General features: G+C 44.4%; 1 protein-coding gene across 8 annotated transcripts in view; it reads right to left on the bottom strand.

Moving 5' to 3' along the window:
- The window catches only part of VSTM2A (V-set and transmembrane domain containing 2A), a 73,367-nt gene that overhangs the window by 21,509 nt on the left and 37,261 nt on the right, over nt 1–14,597 (bottom strand). For 2 of the 8 annotated variants that reach the window (XR_008309971.1, XM_053262480.1), the window contains one exon: nt 2,675–4,047. The exons of 2 other annotated variants lie outside the window; for them this stretch is intronic. Coding sequence is in view for 3 of the 6 variants with exons in the window: in XM_053262480.1 (XP_053118455.1) it covers nt 3,989–4,047 (59 nt within the window). In the remaining 3 variants the exon portion in view is untranslated. Of the gene's footprint in view, nt 1–2,674; nt 4,048–14,597 lie in introns of those variants that run through there. 4 more of the 8 variants (XR_008309972.1, XM_053262479.1, XR_008309974.1 and 1 more) reach the window with 2 other exon arrangements.

Genomic DNA, 14,597 nt, shown 5'->3' with positions numbered 1-14,597 from the left:
ATGTGAGAAGCCAGAAGTATAAATGAATAATATTTATATTAACAAGTCTGTCAGAAACTATCAAATAAGTGGCAGTATTTCAGACAGAATGAAGATACTTAAGAGCAGAAGCAGGGAGGTTGTTACACAAATGTAAAATAGGAAATAAAAATAGGATTAATTAAAGGTCTGATTGTGTCTATAGAAGCAGAGAAGTGAATCCTAGACAGGAGCAGCCTTAGAAGTGGGCAAGCTGGGCAGTCACCCAGGGCCCTACCTATAGTAGGTGCCACGCTGAGCTTGGCATCTTGCTACTGAGTGTATTCTCATCAGTGAACTAGGGAAAACCTAACCATGGTAAAACAATTCCTTAAGGCTCTCCCCACACACAAGCAAAAAGCCCTCCCTGGGCAGCCAGATCGGCCACCCAGACAATTACTGGCTCCATCACAGAGCTAGTTGGGATGGCAGGGTGTGTGGGCCTCCCAACCCCTGGAAATCACAGAATGACCTGCGTGAGTGTGTGGAGCATTCTGGGGTGCCCCCTGATGCCAGGAGGCTTGTTGAGGCCACCCGGTCGGGGGGCTTCTTCTGGATCACTGGGGCATGGAGCCACACTGCGGTGACACACAAGCAGTTAACCTGCTTTTCAGGTGCTCTTGTGCCCCAAACCCGGGTTAAGTGTCGGGCTACCCAGGAGGGTTTGCCTCCGTGCTGCCACCGCCATGAGCTGTGCGGTTCCTAGAAGTTCTCATGCGCAGTGGGAACTGGGTTGGGCTCCCTTAGCCCAGTTCCCACTATGCGTGAGAATAGCCTCCTTGTCTAGGGTGCTATTTATTCTAGAGGCAGCCCTGATTCTAGCTATATTAACTGAGAAGATTTGGCATGGGGGAGGGAATAGAGAAGAATTAAGAAATATTCTTGATTAAGTGTAACATTAGCTAGTTGCTGATGGGGGCCAAGGAGGAAGCAATACTAATTAGGTAACAATTAGCAGGGTCACCTGTATTGCAGTGTAGAGGAATAGGAATTATAGGGTCTGGTGGGCTGCCTGAGGCATCAGTTAATTGCTAAAGGAAGTTTCTCAAGACCAGCCTCTTAGGGCTAGAGGCCTCTGAGTGCAGTGAACAGAACCCCTCTCTCTGACCCACCCATTCAGGGTCAAAGGCCTCGGAGAGGGCACTGACAAGACAGCTTAGAAGTTGTGTCTAGGAGATACCAGGATCACGGCCTGTCCTGAACATTGGCACTGTGCAAGAGTAGAGTAGTTGCCCTAAATGTTTTGAATGGAGTAGACACTAAAATGGCACATACATCCACAGACCAAAATAGTTATTTACTCTGGAAGATTTGAGATTGGGAAGTTATAACACTTCAGATTCCCTCATGATCAGCATGAGAAGGGCTAGCCCTTAGGTATTAAATGCATCAACTACCTCATAAGCTTGATATCCTGTGGGAGATATCCTTAGGGAGATGCTTCCCAAAGCTTCCTCAACTCTTTATTAAAATTGAGAAGCTATTCACATGTGCAGGCAAAACCTGCTTAATGAAGCCCAGTTCAGTTTTACATGCACATGTGTACCTCTGGGATCGTTTCAGATCTTGGTGGTGCCTTGGTGGCAAACCCGCCTCCGGAGCCACCCTTTTAAATGGGGTTAGGAGAGTGAGCACTCTCTTAATCCCATTTTACTGATCGTGGGATTCCCAGCCAGCTTTGGGGAGGGCAGGGGGGTCTACATAATGCACCGTGCACTCATGAAGTGCTTTATGGGAGTTCCGGGGGCAGGGTGACACAGGGCAACACACCCCGGCTCCCGACCCTCTGAACTATTGGCAGAACCTGGCAATCATCACCCAGCAACAAGAAGAGGATTGTCTGTGGGGGGGGGGGGTAAGCTTTTCAAGGCTTCCTCTCTTCACTCCTTCGAGCCCTTCTCATGGATCATGAAAAAGGGCTCTAGTGGAAGAGATTAGAGCAGCATAAAACTGATATGCCACTCATATCCAGAGTGGGGTCTCCTGACATGGAGGGTGATGGATCTCCCTTTGTAGCTCTGACCTCTGATGCAGGTAATCATGCTTTAAGGAGAGGTTGTGGGTCAGTTAGGACCTGCTGGAAATATTCAATTCTATTAATAAAGTTGTGGTCCTTTTACAATTCAGTTACCTTTTTTTGTGTCTTTATTGGGGTGTGGGGCAATGTATGGAATGGAGTAAGTTTAGCATGGAGAAGAGAAGACTGATTACGGTGCAGCAGGGACTGCTAAAATTATTCAAATAATGGCTGATCGTGAGAATAGCCCCAGGGTGTGTCACCGATTCAAGGCATGGTGAAGGACTTTGATGTCTGAACCCGGCCTTTGTTAGGTCCACACTGTTTAGGGGGTGGGGTGGAGTTTATTCCACATGCACTTCGCTTATTCAATTATTTGATTAATAAAAGTTGTGGCTCTTAAATCCAAATGCAATTGTGTCTGTGTCTTCCTTGTGGCTGGGGTTCGGGGGCAAAAGCCACCCACCCATAGAATCAATTTTTCCTTTGCTCTTTCTTTGCAGTTAGTGGGATATTTGTGAAGATACATTTTCCTGTCAAAAAATCACTTCATCTCTAATACATATTATAAATTAAAAGGGCATTCAGCAAATAATTCCAATATGACATATTCACAGCTCAAATAATTCACAGCTTGGAGACCATAACAAATTTTAATGTGCAGAGTAAACAGAGGATTGCATTGCCATCTGCAAGGGCTCAGACCAGAGAAAAGTGAATGCATTTTTCCACACAGTACTGAAAATTCAACACAGTACTGAATTACAAATTAAATTAAAATTAATGCTTCATCGAAAAGGAAACAGAGATGTCCGTTGGTGGCACAACATTGAGATAATATTCAAAACTGGCTTGCAGGATGGACCATGGAATGTCTATTCTGAAGTTATTATATCACATATACTGTAAGCAATTTACAGAATTGAAGTTAGATTTGCATATACAGAGTTGCAAAATTAGAGAAAACACATCTTAGTAGAGAACACACAAAAATAAAAGATGTATATATATATATATATATAGAAACCTTCGTGCTCCACAGGGGTTGGCCAGAGCCAGTAACTGCCACCATCAAACAGGAAAAAAGCAAGAAACAATAAGGGGAGGAAAAGTCAAATGAGAGTAGAATGCCCAAGAGAGGCTCCAACACTTTCTTGCATGTCTTCCAGAAATAGTCCATCTTGTGCAATTAGCAGCTTTGAATTCTAAGTTTTGTCACCTGGGGGGGGGGAAACCTATATTTCCATCCATTGTGATGGAGATGGATACATACATCATGTATGTATGCTGAATAAGTTTGAAGTTGGGATTTGGGCTCTGTTTGTCTTCTGCTTAGAGTGGTGCTTTTCCAGATATGAAAGCAAATGTCCAGTTTGATAACACTGAAAATTTGCAACCAACCCCTGAACAGTCAAGGGAATTTAACACTTCTCTTTGTTAAATGAAAAAGAGAAAAGAATATGTTGCTGTAATGTCCAGTTGAACAATGTTCTATTATACCATGCCAGTTCCTCTCAAAGAAAAGACCAGTGATATGTTCCAAAGAAAGTAATACATGAAGAAACCATGTGATAGCCTCTTCTTTCCTTGTTTAAAATTGGTTTAATGTTTTGTTTTGTTTTTGTGTGTATGTCCTGAAGAAGGTGCTCCTTTGTGTAGAGAGTTAGAGTACATTGGGTGCAGGGTGGTGGTTGGAAGTTAGGGTCAACTTTGCTGTCCGCTCCGTAGGTTTTACAGGCGATTTGCTCTTTGCTTTAAGAAGAGAAAGTGATATTGGAAAAAGTCAGCACTTTTAGACTAAAGCAAAGCACCCTTCACAAAGCCACAAACAAGAAGCAGGACAGAAAGTCCATGGCTTGTAGCTATCCTCGCACCTGCGGAAGAAGTTATAAGATATTCGCTCATCTTGCAGATTTCCAATGCTCCTTTATAAGGCTGTTTAAACATATACATTTATATACTTAATAAGCTCGCCAGCTTGGCTCTTGTGCCCATGACTGTCTTGGCATGCACTGCAAATAACAACACATACAAAATATTTCAGTCCCATGGAGATTCTTTGCTTTGTTTTCTAGTACATCTTTTTTTTCAGCAATGTAATCAAATTATTATATGGCAAGAGGAACAAATTGAAACACCTTCTACTTCAAAGTATTTGTTACAAAAGTCATTTTGCAAAGGCGGTGTCAACTCCTGTCAAAGAATTTCTTTTCAACTAGAAAACACTTCCTTCAAAAATTAAAGAGATGGTAAGGCATGTGACACATGGAGCTGAACACAGTCCAGCAGTCATCAATTGTGTCCTGTTATGTCCTTGACAAACCCTTACCTCCAGTTCTGCAGCTCAAAGAAGGTTACAAAAATGGAAACTTTATTCAACCCTGTATCAACCATATATAGCTGGTGGGCTGTATGTGAAAGCCAAGATGAGCAGGACTGTGTATCTTTAAACAAAATGGCAGTGCATTGGACAAAAATAATATGTGTACAGGCATCTGTTGCATATTTTCCCTTGTTACAGGTTAGGTGCCTTTCCCATCTATTAAAACAAGTTTCAAAATGCTCAAGGGGAGGCAGCATAAGCTCTTTGAGAAAGTGCCTGCTTACAAACAGAAAGATTCACTCTCAGGCCTCACAAACTAAAAAGGACCCAACTATTAAGACTGGAAGGAAAAATTCCATCCACCCAAGGCTTCAGAGAGCCACAACTAGCCAAAGCAGATAACCACAGGTCAAATAATACATGGCAGTCACGAATGCTTATGCTACTCTGTATTAGGGATGGCCAACTTCTACACCAAGCCTACACAACTTGTGGCCCATGAGTGGTTCAATATGTCCCATGGTTTCACTGCCTGCCTGAGACTGAAAAAATGAGGAAGAGGTGTGTGTCAAGCACCTGGCAGGCCACCGTTCAAGATGCTGAGCTGAATTCAAACACAGCCAAAACAGAGATGCACTGAAGCCCAATTAAATCAGTGGACAGCATCCAGACTAGTTAGTCATAATGAAGCACCATTGAAATCAATGAGACAAATGAGTCAAGACTAAAGTCCCATTAATTTGAGGATGTGGGCGGGGAGGTGGAGTGGCTGTGGTCTATAAGAATAACGTCTCCCTTACTAGGATCACTGCCTGTCTGACCATATTGAATGTGCATACTTAGGTTTGGGGACCAGGGATAGACTGGGACTTTTATTGGTGTACTGATCACCCCCCTGCCCAATAGAGTCCCTAATGGAGCTGAGAGAATTGGTCTTAGGGTTGGCATTGGAGTCTCCCAGACTTATGGTGGTGGTGGATTTCAATATTCACTTTGAGACCAATTTGTCCAAGGTGGCTCAGGAGTTCATAGCAGGGATGTGCATAACATTTTGAGCTTGACATATGTTGTTTCAAGTGTTCCGAGCTCAAAACAAAACACCCTTAAAATAAAGGGCCTGTTCTGAGCTCGAAACAAAACAACCCCATTTCAAGTTAAAATGTTTTGAGTGTTTCGAGCAACATTTTGGAGGGCTGTTTTTCCAGGGAGAGTCTACCAATTGGGGATAGTGGGTAGACCAGGCCTCCGCTCCAGACTTGGCATGTTGGCCTGTTTCAGAGGACTGTTTTGAGTTTGTTTCATCAAAACAGCCAGCTTGGCTGCTGTTTTGATGAAACATTTCAAGCATTTTACATTTTGTTTCAAGCACATCCCTAGTGTGCTTGAAACGTGCACATCCCATTTCAACTATGGGCCTATCCCAAGGGGGACTGATGCATGATGCTGGTCACATGCTTGATCTGGTCTTTTACTATGATCGGGGTGGTGTTCTGTGAGTGGGGACTCCTGTGATTTCCCCATTGTCATGGATGGACCACCACCTGGTTAAGGTTGAACTCACAATCATGTCCCATCTCCACAGGGGTGAGGCCTGCTCGAGAACCAATATTGGATCCATTAGGATTCCAAGAAGCCTTAGAAGGATTTAGTGTTGGCTCTGCCAGTGATTCTATTGATGCCCTGGTGGAGAACTGGAACAGCAAACTCACCAGGGCAGTAGACATGATTGCTTCTAAGCGTCCTTTCCAAACCTCTACAAAATTGGCCCCTTGGTATATGGAAGAACTATGGGAGCTGAAGTGGTAAGGTAGATGACTGGAGCACAAGTGAAGAAAAACTCAATTTGAATCTGACAGATTACAACATAAAGTGCAAGAAGACCTATGCTCAGGCAATACATGCAGCAAAGAAGATATTCTTTTCTGCCTGTATTGCATCTGCAAGCTCATGTTCAGCAGAGTTTTTTAGGGTTGTGAGAGAGGAATGCATGCCCCTCCTCCCTTGAATCACAATTTGGAACCATCAGTTACCCGCTGCGATGTTTTAATGAGTTCCTTGTGGATAAAATCTCTTTTATTTGGGCCGAATTTCCTTTTAAATCCTCACCCCAGCACCTGATAATCAACATGAGCTGTTCATTTGCAATGTTGGGGATTTAAATCCCAAATAGGTGAAAGAGAAGCCTCTTCTCAGCTGACAGGCAGTTTCCCTTTCATACAGTATGGATTTAAAAGCTAAACCTCTTTAACTTTTGAATTCCCAACCCTACAAATGAGCAGTCATTGCCACCTATCAGCTGAGAAGGAGTTGGAGATTTAAAAGTTAAAGGGGTTATCCCTAATAGGGATGTGCACGACGATCTTCGGTGCCGGCGGGGGTAGAGCTTTAAGGGCGGGGGAGGGTGTACTCACCCCTCGCACCGCATTTCCCCCGCTGGCGCGCTGTCGGTTTTAAGCCCCTCGGGGCGGCAGCGTTCCTCCCTGCCGCCCCGTTTCTGCCCTCGGCCAGAAGTGGCCGGAAGTCACGAGTGCGCGTGTGCACGGTGTGCGCATGCGCACTCGCGACTTCCGTCCACTTCCGGTCGAGGGCAGAAATGGGGCGGCAGAGAGGAACGCTGCCGCCCCGAGGGGCTTAAAACCGACAGCGCGCCGGCGGGGGAAATGCATCGGGAGGGGTGAGTCCGCCCTCCCCCGCCCTTAAAGCTCTACCCCTGCCAGTGCTGAAATGCTGAAGCAGCCCCTAGCCTGAAACGTTTCGGAGGCCTTTACAATGGCCTCCGAAACGTTTCGGGCACATGCCTAATCCCTAAGACTGCAACTACTTCTCAGCTGAGAAGCAGCACTGGTTGCTCATTTGTGGGGTTGGGAATCTAAAAGCTAAAGAAAATGAGGAGCCAGTTCCACTTCTCAGCTGAGAAGCAGTTGCAGGCTTGGGAATAATCCCTTTAACTTTTAAAATTAAACTTTAACTCTTCTCGTATTGCATCTGCAAGCTCATGTCCAGCAGTAGGGATGTACACGGAACTGCGGAAGTGCGGTTCAGCGCCGAGGGGGGTCTCACTTTAAGGGCATGGGGGTTGTACTTACCCCTCCTGCTGCTTTCCCCCCTCCCACACTCTGATTTTCTGCAAAGTTTTGGGGGCGGTAGCATTCCTCCCTGCCACCCCTGCCCCCGTCATTTGCAGGAAATAGCGGAAGTAGCCACCGTGCATGTGCCTGGCGCCATGCGCGCGCATCCACCGCGCATGTTGCACATTGCGTGTGTGACATGTGCACGCAATGTGCGACGTGCGAGGCAGACGCACGTGCAGCGATGCCAGGTGCATGCCGCTATATAAATAGCGGCTACTTCCACTATTTCCTGCAAACGACAGGGGCAGGGGCAGCAGGGAGGAACGCTGCCGCCCTCAAAACTTTGCAGAAAATGGAATGCCAGAGGGGGGGAAGCGGTGGGAGGGGTAAGTACAACCCCCCAGCCCTTAAAGCAAGACCCCCCACCCGGCACCGAACTGCAGGACCGGGCTACGTTCAAACCAATTCGGAGGCATCTAAAATGGCCTCTGGACTGGTTTCGGTGCATCCGTATCCAGCAGAGTGGTTTAGGCTTGTGAGGGGTTAATATATATCCCTCCTCCCTTGCATCAGAATTTGGATCCATCAGTTACCTGCTTTGATGTTTTTAATGAGTTCTTTGCAGAGAAAATATCTTGTATTTGGGCCAACTTAGACTCAGGCCCCACAATTATTGCAGAGTCTAATGTGGAGATGTCCAGGAACTCCTCTTATGTGGTTAGGCTGGATCAGTTTCAGTTTGTGACTTCTGATGCTGTGGATAAGCTTCTTGGAACACTGCAGTCTACCACTTGTTCTTTTGACCCTTGTCTGACATGGCTTATACTATCAGATAGGGGTTACTGAGGAGGGCCTGGAAGATATTATAAATGGTGCCAGCGTGGTGTAGTGGCTAGAGTGCTGGACTAGGACCAGGGAGACCCAAGTCCAAATCCCCATTCAGCCATGAAACTAGCTGGGCCAGTCACTTCTCTCTCAGCCTAACCTACTTCACAGGGGTGTTGTGAAGATAAACCTAAATATGTAGTACACCACTCTGGGCTCCTTGGAGGAAGAGCGGGATATAAAATGTAAAAATAAATATAAATGCATAAATGCTTATAAGCGAGGGCAGGATGCCTCCTTCCTGTCTTAAGGAAGCAATCATTAGACCTTTTCTGAAGAAGCCCACTTAGGATCCCTCAGAGTTAAGCAACCACAGGCCTGTCTCCAACCTTCCATGGCTACGTGAGATAATTGTTTTGGTGGTGGCCCTCTTGGAGCCACGTCTTGGAGGAAACTGATTATCTAGAACCATTTCAAACTGGCTTTTGAGTGGGCTATGTGGTGGAGACTGCCTTGGTCAGCGTGATGGATTATCTCCAGTGGGGAATTGACAGAGGGAGTGACTCTGTTGGTCCTTTTGTATCTCTTTGTGGCTTTTGAAACTATCAACCATAATATCCTCCTGGAGCATCTGAGGGGGTTGGGAGTGGGAGGCACTGCTTTGCAGTGGTTCTGTTCCTATCTCTCAGGCAGATTTCAGATGGTGTCGCTTTGGGACTGTTGTACTTCGAAATGTGAACTTTTATATGGCATCCCCCAGGGCTCTATATTGTCTCCAATGCTTTTTAACGGTTACATGAAACAGCTGGGAGACATCATCAGGAGATTTGGTGCAGGGTGTTATCAGTAAGCTGATGACACCAAAATCTATTTATCCATGTCAGAGTCATCAGGAGAAGGCATAGCCTCTCTAAATGCTTGCCTGGAGGTTGTAATGGTCTGGATAAGGGATAACAAACTGAGACTGATTCCAAATAATATGGAGGAACTTGTTATTTGGTGTCAGAACTCAGGAGACAATTTGGACCTGCTGCTTTTGCATGAGGTCACACTTCCCCAGAAGGAAAAGGTACACAGTACTGTTCCCCAGAAGGAAGGAACAGGGAAAGTTTCTGGGTGCAAACCACTCCCTGGTGTCTCAGGTTGAGGCAGTGGCCAGAGGACCTTACTATCCGCTTTGGCTGATCCTCCAGCTGCATCCATATCTTAAAATAAACTACCTCAGCATATATGCTGGTAACCTCCAGACTTGACTACTGCAATGTGCTCTATGTGGGGCTGCCTTTGTATGCAGTCTGGAAACTGCAGTTGGAACAGAATGCAGCAGCCAGTTTGGTCACTGGGTCATCTCAAAGAGACCATATTACTCCTATATTAAAAGAACTACACTGGCTACTGATAAGTTTCCAGACAAAATACAAGGTGCTGGTTATAACCTATAAAACCCTAAACAGCTTAGGCCTAGGGTATTTAAGAGAGTGTCTTCTTCACTATGAGCCCCATCATCCATTGAGAACATCTGGAGAGGTCTGTCTACAGTTGCCACTGGCTTGTCTGATGGCTACTCAGGAATGGGCCTTCTCTCTTAAGAACATAAGAACAGCCCTGCTGGATCAGGCCCAAGGCCCATCTAGTCCAGCATCCTGTTTCTCACAGTGACGCACCTCTTGCCTCCCCGAGACTGTGGAATGTGTTCTGTGCTATATTAAGTGCCTCCCCATCACTAACAACTTTTAAAAAGTCTTTAAAGATACTCCCCCCCCCCATGGCTTTTTGACTAGACTGTGGTTATAAATTAGTTCTAAGGTTTCTACTTATGTTTTAACTTGTTTTATGTTGTTGTACCACCCAGAGATGGAAGTTTGGGGTGGTATACAAATATAATAGACATATATATATTCCAGTGGTCATGATTAACTTAGGCTGGAAGCTGCCAGTGAACTGAAGTGTGCTGAACTCTGTGTTAGATTATGTTCATGATACCTGTATTTCAGATCATAATGTCTAAGATATCTCATATATTATAAATGTGTTATTTTCAACCTTTTAGACACTTTTTAAAAATTGTGATTCTCTTATATTCAGCATGTGGAGAGCAACTGCTCCTATCTAATGCCAACACAGCATCCCTCCAGTGGCTGTTGCTGGTTTCTGCCTTAGGTTTCTTTTTAGACTGTGAGCCCTTTGGGGACAGGGAACCCTCTTATTTAAGTATTATTTATTTTTCTATGTAAACCACTTTGAGAACTTTGGTTGAATAGCAGTATATAAATATTTGTAGTAGTAGTCTTCACTAACTCTGGGAAGCATTTAATGTACATTACTTTGAGATAATATTGTCCAGGACATGTTTAGTGTGTTATCATTAGAATACCTAATGGTTGCTTTTGTGATATTGCTGTGATCCAGAAGATTGTGTGTGAGAGCATGATTTTCCCATGATCAGCTTTGAAACCCCTGAGTGCTCACAGTCTCCTCAACTGTAGCCTACATTCTTAGATGCTCAGGTATTCATGTTGAGGCTTGGGTCTCTAGGAACAAGATTGCAATTATGTGAACTGAGAAATTTAGAAGTTATAAACATATTGGCTGACAAACTGTGCAAGAGTATGGAAGCCTAATAACATTGCATTTGCACCAATTGTGTTCTTATTTCCAATGGGCTTACTCTTGTGTAATGCGATTTGTGCACATTTTGCATTTGCACAACTTATGCAAATTGCACAAATGCGAAGTTACTAAGCTAACATGCTCTTGTGTAGATGTCAGCCACTGTTGAATAAAAGCAAAACAGTCTTTCTTCATGAGTTTTAAAGAGAAAATAACAAGTTATGTGTATACTCAAGAACGAGCCCCAATAGGGTCAATTTATATACCACTTTAAAAGTGTGGGTGTTTCTCCACTTCCAGTAATATTTGCTCGATAGTACTCCCAGCATATGAAGAGCACTCTTGACTACAGGGCTGTTCAGGGGCGGAGCTACCACTGAGTGATAGGGTTCAAGATGCCCCGTGTACATGATGTCACATGGCCCAATCACCAGAGGGCCCACCCCAGCCCTCCCAAATGCATTTATTTGTTATTTGAGTGAGCTCTCAGAGCCCATTTCCAGCCAGTATTTGGTGCATTTATTTTGCTTCCTCTCCCTTGCTCTATGGAGAGGAAGCGAACTAAATGCAGCAGCCAGCAAAAGCTGACTGGAAATGAGCTCTGGAGAGTTTGTTTGGGCTCTGTGGAGCCCAGGTCACACCCCTTTTGCACATGACATCATGCACACATGGGTATGCCTGGGATTTGGAAAGCTCTGAGCGAGCTCTCCAGAGTTCATTTCCAGCCAGTGTTTGCCAGTTGCTGCATTTATTTTGTTTCTCTGCAGCAAGGGAGAGGAAGTGAAATAAATGCACCCAGCCAGCAAACACTGGCTGGAAATGAGCTCTGGAGAGCTCGCTCAAAGCTCTCCAGATCCTGGGCATGCCCACATGCATGTGACGTCATGCACACTGGGCATCACTGGTGGGGCTGCAGGCAGGGCGGGATATGGGACACCATTTGGCTGGCTCTGTCAGTGGGGCTGTTTATTAAGTAGAGTTCTGTGTCTACACAGATCACTGGGTGGGGCGGGGGGGGGACTTCAATCCCTGGGCCAAACTATATATCACTTTAAAAGTGTGCCTGTTTCTTCACTCTCTTCCCACCTCTGTTTCCTGGTAATGTTTTGTTAAAACAGATATGTCATATGACATCCTCACACTGACTTTCATGTGTCTGTGTCTGCAAAACATTACTGAGAAGGAGACAAGAGGTGGTGGTGGCCACACGTTAGAAGCAATGCCCAGTTTGGCCCAACAAACTTAAGTGGAACAAAGCATGCAGATTTATGCAGAACAAGCAAATGAACTGATTGATTTGCATAAAGTGTGGGATTTTACATTTCTTGGTACAAATCTTGAGTGTCCTTGGTTCAGGGCTGAGATATTTTAGCTCAGAAAAGTGGAGAAGGTTAGAAGTTTGGGCTAGTTCACTCCCTTTCTGTCAACCAAACCTATCTCACAAAGTTGTTGTGAGGATAAAATGATGGGGACAATATACACCACCTTGAGCAGCTTGAAGGAAGAGATGGATAAAAATATGCAAGTCACGATCTCTGTGCCTCAGCCCCTGATCTGTAATCCGTGGGCATAAAAACTTTTGCAAGGGTGTTGAAAGGATTTTTGAGATAGCACATGTGAAATGTATGAGCACCATTTCATTATACAGTGAAATGTATGGGAGATTCCACAGATTATAACTTGGATGCTGATCTGCTCCTACCCTAATTTCTTATTGCCTGGGGATCAGTGCCTTCTTTTTCTCACATGTCCACCTATGTAGCTGTGGTGAGGCACAAGCTGAAGTCCACACAATCTCAGCAGATTAGCTGCTCTGTGGTTCAACAGGAGAGCTGAAGATGCCCTGTCTCTGCAGAAGTAGGTCATGTACAATAACCTGCTATAGAATTGCAGCCAAATATTTTCTATCCCCAGTTTTATATATTTTGCCAGCATTCACACACAGGGGTGTGCCAGTCTTCATTGGCTTCATTTGCTCCGCCATTTCATCAGTTTGGCTGCTGTGGGCCACAATCTTCATTATGTGACCTAACATGAGGATCACATGAGTAAACACAATAAGTCAAATTAAATGGCAATGAGAGTAAATCAAGCTGAAGAAAACTAGGACAAAGAACAAATGGCAACAACAAGCAGGAGACAAAGAGGAAAAGGACACTGAACAGTACTGAAGCTATGCTTGCAAAGAATGAAAAGAATAACCGAAAGCTTTCCTTTTGGGGCTGGTATACATGATGAAAAAATAAACAGGTGCAGTATAATTTTAACTGCATTTAGCATTTCTACCTTTCATATATTGTTAAGTGGTTTATAAAGGCTATGATTCTTCCCCACAGAGATTGATTCCATCAATATAGTCCTGTTTTGGTCCCTCCACATCTTGTGCCACAAGAAAACAGAACCAATTTCTAGGGATATACATGAAATGTTTTGGTGCCTCTATTTTGAGGTGCCAAAATGCTTTGAGTTGCTCCAGCCAAATCATTTTGGTGGGGGCAAGCAGGTTATTTTAACAGGTGGATGGTAGGTCTGACACCACACTGACCACTCAAGATGGAGTCCACACATGCAAAGATTCCATTTATGTGCCAACACTGCCCACTGGCTGCTGGGAACAGGTAAATTTCTGTTCCCAAGCAAGAAGCAGCCAGGTGGTGTGGCTTTTCAAAACAGACAGCGCAGCTGCTTAATACGAACAGTGGGGAGGGGCAGTGGAGGAGCAATGGAGGGGCAGGTAAGACCTGCCTTCCTTCTGTTAAAGTGACCACTCTCTCCCCCATCCCCCGGATGTGCACGAAATGTGTCATGCACATTCCTACTAATTTCACTAGTCAACTATATTATTATTTATTTCATCTGTTTTATTATTTATTTAAAGTATTTTAAATAAAATTTTAGTCACTAGGTGACTAACAAATTCTATAGGTGGCTAACAGTAATAAGTAATATTAATAATTAAAACAGCAACCTTATCATCAAAAAGATCTCAACATCAGCTGATGTCCACTCTAAGGAAGCACTGATGCTAAATGAGAAATGGCAACACTCATGGTGGCTTTGACTAACTGAGCGGTGGCCATCACATGGGGGAGGGCAAATTTTGACAACTTCCTTTTCTTCCAGGAGCACACTGTGTCGCATGAAAATTTGTCCCTGAGAGTTGCACAGAGTGTTTTCTAAGGGAAGGAGAGATAGTAAAATTCATGTCTTCTGTGTGAACACCAGTGCTTCATTAGTCAGGAACTCATCAGAAGCCTTGTTGCTTCTCATGTAGCACCAGAACTTCCTCAGTCTGGATATCAACTTTTGATCTTTGAACACATAAAACATGCAGAAACAGGAACATTTCAGCTTGCTCTCTAATGGATGTCATATCTGGCACCAGGAGAATTGGTAAGAGGAGGAAGATCCAAAGTTGAAATGCCACTATTTAAAAGGCCCTCTCCCTGGTTAGCAGTTTTAACTCTTCTCTGTATATGGGAATAGATGGTCCTTCAAAAAAAAAACCCCACAAAAAAACCAGTTGCACACCATTTAGGAATTTAAAGAATGAATTGGCACTTTGAATTGTACTTGGAAATATATTGGCAGCCCATCAAACCCCTTAACAAGATACATCCATGAATAGATGTGCTCTGAACAAGATGAAGATTTCAAGTCTTCAGAGACACTTCCACATAAAGTGTATCATCATAATCTAGCTGAGAAGTTACCTGAGCACTAGTGTAGTGGT

This window comes from Hemicordylus capensis, chromosome 6 (genome assembly GCF_027244095.1).
Source record: "Hemicordylus capensis ecotype Gifberg chromosome 6, rHemCap1.1.pri, whole genome shotgun sequence".
In the NCBI taxonomy this organism is placed as follows: Eukaryota; Metazoa; Chordata; class Lepidosauria; order Squamata; family Cordylidae; genus Hemicordylus; species Hemicordylus capensis.
The sequence above is the reverse complement of the archived record's forward strand: the minus strand, read 5'-3'. Positions and strand labels throughout refer to the sequence as shown.